This window comes from Micromesistius poutassou (assembly GCF_964030765.1).
Source record: "Micromesistius poutassou genome assembly, contig: SCAFFOLD_1832, whole genome shotgun sequence".
In the NCBI taxonomy this organism is placed as follows: Eukaryota; Metazoa; Chordata; class Actinopteri; order Gadiformes; family Gadidae; genus Micromesistius; species Micromesistius poutassou.
The window spans coordinates 1-8,644 of NW_028178019.1; the positions used below are offsets into that span (position 1 = coordinate 1).

At 53.6% G+C, this 8,644-nt stretch overlaps 1 protein-coding gene across 1 annotated transcript; it reads right to left on the minus strand.

The window, feature by feature from the left end:
* Nucleotides 1-1,212: 1,212 nt before the first annotated feature.
* Nucleotides 1,213-8,398, minus strand: LOC311374864 (leucine-rich repeat and fibronectin type-III domain-containing protein 4-like). The gene is made up of 6 exons (XM_084490613.1): nucleotides 7,418-8,398; nucleotides 6,956-7,118; nucleotides 4,751-4,921; nucleotides 3,097-3,258; nucleotides 2,383-2,705; nucleotides 1,213-2,322 (listed from the first exon to the last, which is right to left on the minus strand). Exons 1-6 carry the CDS (start codon nucleotides 8,172-8,174, stop codon nucleotides 1,595-1,597), a joined length of 2,304 nt encoding a protein of 767 aa, XP_084346739.1. The 5' UTR covers nucleotides 8,175-8,398; the 3' UTR covers nucleotides 1,213-1,594.
* Between the last annotated feature and the right edge of the window lie 246 nt (nucleotides 8,399-8,644).

Consider the following 8,644-nt stretch of genomic DNA (forward strand, 5'->3'; position numbering starts at 1 on the left):
TACATCATTGTGAGGCTCCTGGTGTACCCCCGGCTGAGTGTGGGTGATAGCGGTCCAGTCCTTTAGAAGTGGCTGAAGGAGCCAATCCGTGCGTATTGTTACCCCGGGGGTTTAAGCCGTGGAGAGCTTTGTCCTCTTGTCGTGCGTTCGTTTTTTTTTTGCTTCCTGTCCTCCTCGCCTACTCTCCCACTCGTCTGCGCTGTCCTTCCTCCCTCACTCCTCTTGTCACTTGCTTCTTGAATCAAGTCCTCGGTTTTTTTTTTTTTTCCTCTCTCCTCGTTCACGTCGCTCGCTTTTCCCTCCCTCCTTTCCCTGCGTCGCGTGCCATTGTGCTCAGCTTTTCCCCCGATTATTTTTTTTGCGATGACGGCTATGACTGTGGCTATTTAAGTACACTCTCTTTACAAAACCGCTGACACATTCTTTCTCAGCTTTTACAATTGCCACGGCAAACTTATCTCTAATTCAGTGTTAGCCCAGTTTTTTTCCCTCATCTACACGTCATTTAAATCCATCAGGGTGACTAAGTCGTCGACCTTGAGCTAAGCTTAACTTCCCGGCCTCTGCTCTCTTTGTAAACATTGGATCTGGGGGGCCGTGACTCGTCCATTGAATGCATAACGAAATGGTTTGACCTCGTGTCCAATGCCGCGCAAGTGCTAAGGCGGCTAACTACAGCATCAGCTCTCGTAAAACGTTGCCATGGATACCACCAATACAGTTGATTGAGGTGCAGAGAGAACAGCTCCTCTCTCCATCTGCTCTGCTCTCTGTCACTCTGTCAGTCCCTCCCTCTCTGTCAATCCATCCATACGTCTTTCTGTCCTATCAGTCTTTGTCGACTCCATCTCTCAATCAATCTATCTATTTCTCTCTCTCTCCTATTGATCTGTAATCCCTCCTTCTTAAGAGGACGAGCTCTAGCCTTTAAAATATATACAGTTCTATCGTTACAGTTCTATGTTTATCCATAATCCATCTTGTATCGATCACACTCTCTCTCTCTCCCCCTCTCCTCAATCATTTACACCATCAGATGGCTGAACTTCACTCCGCTCAAAGCACATCTCCACTACTAAAGCACACACAAAGAACCTCTTGTTCCCTCTCCCCCCACACTCACACACACACCCACCCCCCCCCCCCCCCCCCCCCCCACTCTCTGCCTCACCCTCCCGCCCGTGTGCAGCTCCGTGTGAGGCTAATGGTAGTTCCAGGACGGCCCCTGTTCCATGACGAATGAATAATTGAGGCAATTTACCCAGAAAGCCAACCTCCCCTTCCTCCTCCTCCTCCTCCTCCTCCTCCTGCTCTGATAAACCAGACAGAGTGATCCAGTGTCCGAGCCTCAGACGTCCTGAGATCCCCATCGGTGAGCCAGCCATGTTTCTCATTTTTAAGGTGAGACGTGTGAGCAGTGTACCTCTGATATCCCATAACATCAACGGAGAAACACGTTGAAACGACAGCCTCCTTTGTGCGGCGCCCCCTGACCTAATGTTAATTGATTCCTGGGATGGCACGTCACAGTGGGTAGGCAGAGCGTGATAAAGAGGATTGCACCACGGTTATCGGTGTAGCGCGTTCGTTCAAGTCAAAGAGCACGGCTGTGTGTGTGTGTGTGTGTGTGTGTGTCGTCGTGATGGGATGACGGAATCCAGCAACGGATTCCCAACGGGAACACCGTGACCGACCCGCCGTGCGCTCTGACTGTGAAGTACCGCTGAAGAGACTGTTTTTTTTCTATCGCTATTCTCTGGTGACTTGCGCGAAAACGCGGCACGCCGCCGTGCGGACAAACGAGTGGGGAAAAATCAAGGGTGGAACGTGCGTGCAACAAACAGCCGGCGTGAGGCGCTGCCACTGACCTGTAGATGAGCGTCTCGTCCACGGTGCAGTTGTACTGGATCTGGTACATCCACACCGCGTAGGTGCCCGCCGCGCGCCCCAGGTCCCAGCGCACCTGCGCCGAGGTGGAGGTGACGGCCTGCACCCCGACCCTCCTCCCCTCCCCGTCCCCTTCCCCGTCCTCCTCCCCGTCCTCCGCCTGGTCGTCGTCCTCCTCCTCTAAGCTCCCGGTCTGCTCCCGGTCGGCGCCGTCTCCTTCGCCGCCGCCGCCGCCGTCCCCCGCGGTCCGCCCTCCGTCGACGCCCTCGCCGGGCCTCCCCCCGGCCCCGTTGACGGCGTTAATCCCACCGCCGTTCTTCCCCGCGCTGATGTCCGACGACCCCGGGTCGGCGCGTATAATCCCACCGGTGGCGTTCCCGTTGCCCCGGGCTGCACCACCGCCGCCGCCGCCGCCGCCCCCGCCCCCGGGGTGCGCTGCACCGGCCCCGCCCCCGCCCCCGCCCCCTCCCCCTCCTCCTCCCCCTCCTCCTCCTCTGTGCGGCAGCGGGATGATCTTGAGGTCCACGGCGGCGGTGGCCTCGCCCGCCGCGTTGATGGCGATGCAGGTGTAGGTGCCGTCGTCGCGGGCCACGGTCACCAGGACGTCCAGCGTGCCGTTGCTGAAGGAGCTGGTGCGCGAGGAGTTGGCCACGATGCGGTCGTCGGGGGACACCCAGTGCACCACGGGCTCGGGGTCCCCGATGGAGCGGCACTTGAGGGTGGCCCGCTGGCCCTCCAGCACCCACAGCTTGTGGGTGTGGCGCGTGATGAGGGGGGGCTCGCACGTGAACTCCTCCTCCGGGATGGACCAGAAGTACCTGGGAGGGAGAGCGAGGGAGAGGGAGAGGGAGAGAGGGAGAGAGGGAGAGAGGGAGAGGGAGAGGGAGAGAGGGCGAGGGAGAGGGAGAGGGAGAGAGGAAGAGGGAGAGGGAGAGAGCGATGGAGAGAGGGAGGTGTTGATGTGGAGAACGAGAGAGAGTGTCACTTATTAGGAGACATAATCACGTGTTTGCTCTCTGTGCCGCCGACGCTCACAAGAAAATGTCTGATCTCGCATATGGGCGGAAAAAAAGAAACAACACAACAGCTGCTAAGCGGTACCTCTGGTCTCGGGTATGACCCGTTAATTAACCTTCTTGACGGTCGGTTTCTTTTGAAAAGAGCAGCGGAGAGAGAGCGCTCTGCCCTTCTCCGCGCAGACACCCTTACCTTCCGGCGAGGTGAGGGGGCGTCGCACACGTCTCCATGTCGTCGCCGCGGGTCAGCCGCCGTAGCCATAGCAACTCACAGTTGCAGTGCAGCGGGTTCCCGCCGAAGTTCAGGCTGATGACGTTGTTGTAAGGGGTGGGGCTTATCGCGCCCGTCTGCGACCTGGGGACGACGACAGTGGGAACGAACGTTGGAATCGTCACGGCGACACACGACGTGGCATTAGAGTTGAACCGACAAAATGATTTCAAATCCCGAGCTCAAGTTTGTTCAGTTGACGTTATGCAAAACGGCTAGCCTAATTTCGTCTGCCATTTCTCCTCTCTTGTCTCTTGTCTTTCGTCAAAGTTTGCTTTTGCATTGGCCTCGGTCTGCCGCTGACTATAACAAACGCAGGGTGGGTAAAGATAGGAACAGTTTGCCTCTCAATCAGACAATGTTTGGCAGCAATTTGCTCCGCAACAGCTTGCTGTCTAGAATGAAATAAACAAATGATTGTCCAAATTCTCTCAAAGCAATCTGTTTTAAAAAAACGAAACAGGCTGCACATAACAATAGCACTATTATGCACATCATGCACTGGGGGTGAAATTAGAAAATAAAATACTGTTCAGTGGTTGTTAATTTTTAATGTGTCTCTCTCTCTCTGTTTTTGGCAATTTTCCGATTTATTTCAACAAGGGTCGCAGAGTTGGAGAAAAGCTGTTGAAAATATTCCCACTGCACCAATTAAATACCTTTTTTCTTTTTCATTAGCCCTGTTGGCCCGGTTGGATTCAAAACTTAATTTATTGTTGCATCTCATAAGAATTTCAGTCGGCCTTGTTTGAAAGTGCAGAAGAAAAACAACGACTAAAACGACCTAGGTCATCTGTGGCGTAGAAAGGGTTCTTCATATTTCTCCAATTGTGTTGTATAAATTACAATATACAACCCCATTCACACTCATGATGTAGCCTAAGCAAAGTAATCACAACGAGATGTATTACTATTAATGTAAGCAACGAGACAACGAGATGTATTACTATTAATGTGAGCTCAAGTAAAAGTGGTTGCACCAACTGCTTGTGTCTGAACTGTTTGGTTTGCCTGCCATGTCGGTATAAACCCTTCAAACAGCACACCTCCCAAGAAAGCATCAAATAGTGTGGGACTAAAACAGGCCGAGTAAAAACAGAAAGAAACCCAACCACAAACGATAGAGATGAAGGAACCGTCGACGGGCCCTAAATTGTGTACTTCAATGGCTACTGTGAGCCGCGGAAATGGCACAGTTGGGTCATTTCAAGTCTTTTGTGAAGCTCTCCAAAAGTGCACTCGGCACGAAGAAATGAACACAATGTAAGCCGTGCCAGACGTAGGCCGGTGAGGGCCAAGCTGTTGCCTTTGTACACACAACCCCCCCCCCGGCTTGGCGTGTGTGGTTTGAGCCGCACACGATGAAAGGTGAAGTGAAGATGCGCCAACTTAGGGAGACATTAAATAAAAGACCCGGGTAACTTTGGAAGCACTAAGATATATATATATATACGTGACGGCGGGACAAGACCGAGAAACATTCCTGAACACGTGCCTCCTGTATCCAGCCAATCAACATCGGGTTACTTTGTGAAATGCGCTTTCCGGTTAACCCATAACGCACGTGGAACCCTACCTGGCAAAGAGGGCGTCGGGGGGCATCGTCCGAAGCCGGTTGGACGTCATGTCCAGCCGGGCCAGCTTGTACAGCTCCCCGAAGACGCCCTCGGCGATGTGGTCTATGAGGTTGTGGTCCAGGTTGAGCGTGTGGAGGCTGGCCATGTTCTGAATGGACTCCCACGGCACCCTGTGAGTCAGGGCGGGAAGAGGCCAGCCACTCGTTAGTCGATGCACACAGTGAAACACACCACTCCTCGCCAAATGAGTCACGCCTCGCGTAAGGACGCTGAAACCAGAAAAATTGTGTTTAAGCGATTTGTTTATAATCACGGAAGCCAGCGTAACGTGTAGTAAACGTTATTAGGTGAACGCATCCATTTCCACAAGAACATTTCATGACTCGGTGGTTGTTTCAAATCAAATTTAAAATGCATAAATATGAAGCATTAAAGAAAGCACACACGTATATATTGATTTGTTTACATCGCTTAGCAGAAGAAATGAGCATTAATTGGACCGCGATATACCAGTAGCAAAAGGCAGATTTTTTTTCCGCCCGTGACACTTCTCATAACCGCCGCGCCCCGTCACTTTGCCAGAGGACCTCGTTGTCACGTCGAGATCAATCAATCCACCACTCAAACCTCGCCTGCTCAACATTCAGCCTGCCTTGTCCCCGCGCGCCGCCAACAGGACGGCACCGCGGCTAATTAATGGTGACAGTCGAGCGGCGGTCGACAACCGCGCCAGATGCTCATTTCGCTCCTCCGTCTTTTGTCTTTCAGCCTCCGTCTCTCGACCCATCTGCGTCTCTCTCTCCGCCACAGTCACTTAGCATTCGGTGGTCAAAATGTTCACAATGTACTTTTTTTGGTTCCCTGCCCTCAAAACGACGAGCCGACTCGACTCTGAACCAACTGTTCAAGAGGAGGAAGTGAAGCTATGTTAACCAGGAGTGGTCCACATTTCGTTTTAGTTAATCCACAGGAAATGGATACCCTTTTTTACTATTGTCGTATTGACGTGTGAATTTCAGATTGCGTAATTAGTCGTCATCCATATTATCTCCTGATGCTTTGTTTGGCATAGTTCAGCAAAATCCATCATCACACACTAAAGACTGAACAGAGTGGAACTTCTAATGAATGTATTGTCATGAATCAGCAGTTAACATAATAATTACAATGCTTCATTCATATTCATGAGGCGAAACGCAAATCTCTGTTAAAAAATGTGAGCATGTCACGACTTTAAAAAACAAACCCAACCGAATCTTGTGATTATTATTCATGACTGTATGTATTCGGCAACCGATAGATAGGTCGCTAGCACCCCAATTAACTAATATGTATGTCAATTTTGTGCGATGAAATTGCATTCACACTCAAACACTGCCGCTGAGATTATCAATAGGGTCGGGTTTGGTGATTCGTTCCCTCCGTGGCAGAATCTCAATGGGTTGTTTTTCTCCAGCAGTGCGTACTCTGTGCAGGGAAACGGGAGCCCCCTGGCTCCCCACTCCATACCTATTCATCACTAACACCCCTGGTTGCGCGTGCCGTGGTGATAGGGGTTGGAGAACGGCCACTAAGCCCCTGTTGTGGAGACAAACGAGAACGTCTCCGTCAATATCGACGCCGGTAAAGCCTGTTTCGCGAATCCTTCCTCGGTAGTACGCCGGAGCCAAGGCGGCACAAGACACCGAAACGTTTGCTGACCTCCTCGTAGAATAGCGAACGCTTCTCCTTTGTTGTTCGCAGAACAGAAAATGAGGGCGATGGCATTTGGAGAAGCTCACGGCAAAGCAGCGGTCGCCGAGACCCTCTCCGTGCACGGTTTATCGATCAAGAACGGCAGCGCCTCAGACGGTTCATCGCGTGGCGTCCGTGGTTCCACGGTGGCCTTATATTTGACTGTTGACCTAATCAAATGGTTGTGTTTTAATTGGTTTCTATGTACACTCTGGTCTTTGGTCTATCCCCGCTTGCCCCTTAATGACTGTTCTAAGTCCAGCCGCTTTGCTCCGCTGTGGTCGCATCTGACTGCGCTATCATTTAATCACCTCCGCACGCGCAACAAGTCTGGCGGGCGTCTGGCACGGCTCACGTTCAGAGCAGAGCTTTGTCGGAAATGTCAAGTATAGGAAAGTGTCACTGTGGCTTGTCGATCTCGCTGCGGCTTTGAACGTAGAGTGGAAGGGACCAGTGAAGAGAGAGCTTACCGTCTGAGGTTGTTGTAGGACATGTCCAGGTCCTCCAGCGTGAGCAGGAAGTCGTCAAAGGCCTCCGTGGAGACCTTCACCAGTTGGTTGTTGTTGATGATCAGGTGCTGCAGGTTGACCAATCCCGCGAGGTCCCGCGGCCCCACTGTCGTCAGGCGGTTCCCTAGACACACAAAAAAAAAAAGAAAACACAGATTCCACTTGACGGCACCGCGGCACCAGTTCTACCGCTGACGACTCTAGTGTAGTATTCAGTTGCTCTCTCGTCGCCGTGTCAGCTCCCTTTTTTGCTCCCGCATCAATATTAATGAAATGTGTGCGGAATGCAATCTGGTTAAATAAACGTCCCGGAAGTCTTAACAAGCGCAGTGCGTCCCCGCGTTGCCGGGTCCTAAGCACGCACTCGCCGCCCTCACGACGACCCCAACCACTACCGCCACTACAACCACCACCACCACCCACCGTCGAGATGCAGCGAGCGCAGGCTCTCCAGGTCGGCGAAGGCCATGGGGCGGATGGTGTGGATGGTGTTGCGCGACAGCGTCAGGTCCACCAGGCCCGTCATGTTGCCGAAGTCGCCGCCGCCCACCTCGGTGATGAAGTTGTCGGCGAGCCGCAGCTCCACCGTGCGGCGGTCCACGTGCGGCGGCACGAACAGCAGGCCCTTGTCGGCGCACAGCGTGCTGAGGGACTCGGAGAGGTTGCGGCACACGCAGTGCACGGGGCACACGGACACCATGCCCCACGTCTCCCCGGCGCCCACCAGCGAGGGCAGCAGGCAGCATGTGACCGTGAGCGTCAGCCAGTGGAGGGTGGGCAGCGGGGCGGGGGCGGCGCCGTGGCAGCCGCAGGGGTGCAGGGTCGACGACGGCGCCGCCGGCGGGGGTGGGGGCGGCGGGAGGGAGAAGGCGACGCTCGGGCGGGGAGGCGGCGGCGGCGGCGGCGTGGACGGCGCGAGGGGCGAGGGGTGGGCGGGGAGCGCCGGCGGCCTCTCGGAGCGGAGGTGTGCGCTGGACGGTCGGTGTTGTCGGCGGGGGTTGAGGGGTAGGGGGACAGGCATGGTAAAATGCCTGGCTATCCACAGACCTACAGAGAGAGAGAGAGAGAGAGAGAGACACAGAGGAAGTGTGACAAAGAACCCAATTTTAGCCCATCTCCGATGAGTAAAACAGTAATACAGAAGATGTGTTGGTGCACTGATATCATCTATTAGTACCATGCAGACTTGACTCTGTGCGTGCGTGCGTGTGTGTCTGTGTGTGTCTCTCTCTGTGTCTGTGTGTGTGTGTCTGTGCTAAGCAGCATCCGTAGACGACCTCTACAAAATGAAGGCAACGTGGGGTGGGAGAGTAATTCCACCCGTGTATGCACTCCCTCTCTCCTGCTCGTCTTTCATGGGCAAAACAGAAGCCTGCACTACTGTACACCGCTAAAGATCCCCCCCCCCCCCCGCCTATCTTCTGCTGCTTCTCTGCACACACACACACACACACACACACACACACACACACACACACACACAACAGTCAGCTTATTGCCTAGCAACAAAATCGCTGGGATTCAGTTGCTAGACAGAACACAGCCAGCACTCGCGGCGACGATCACCTTGGACTGCCAATGGCAGAGCGCATTAACCAACAATATGACGCCGACCGCCGCGAGTAAACGTTAGCCACTCAAGGTTCAATG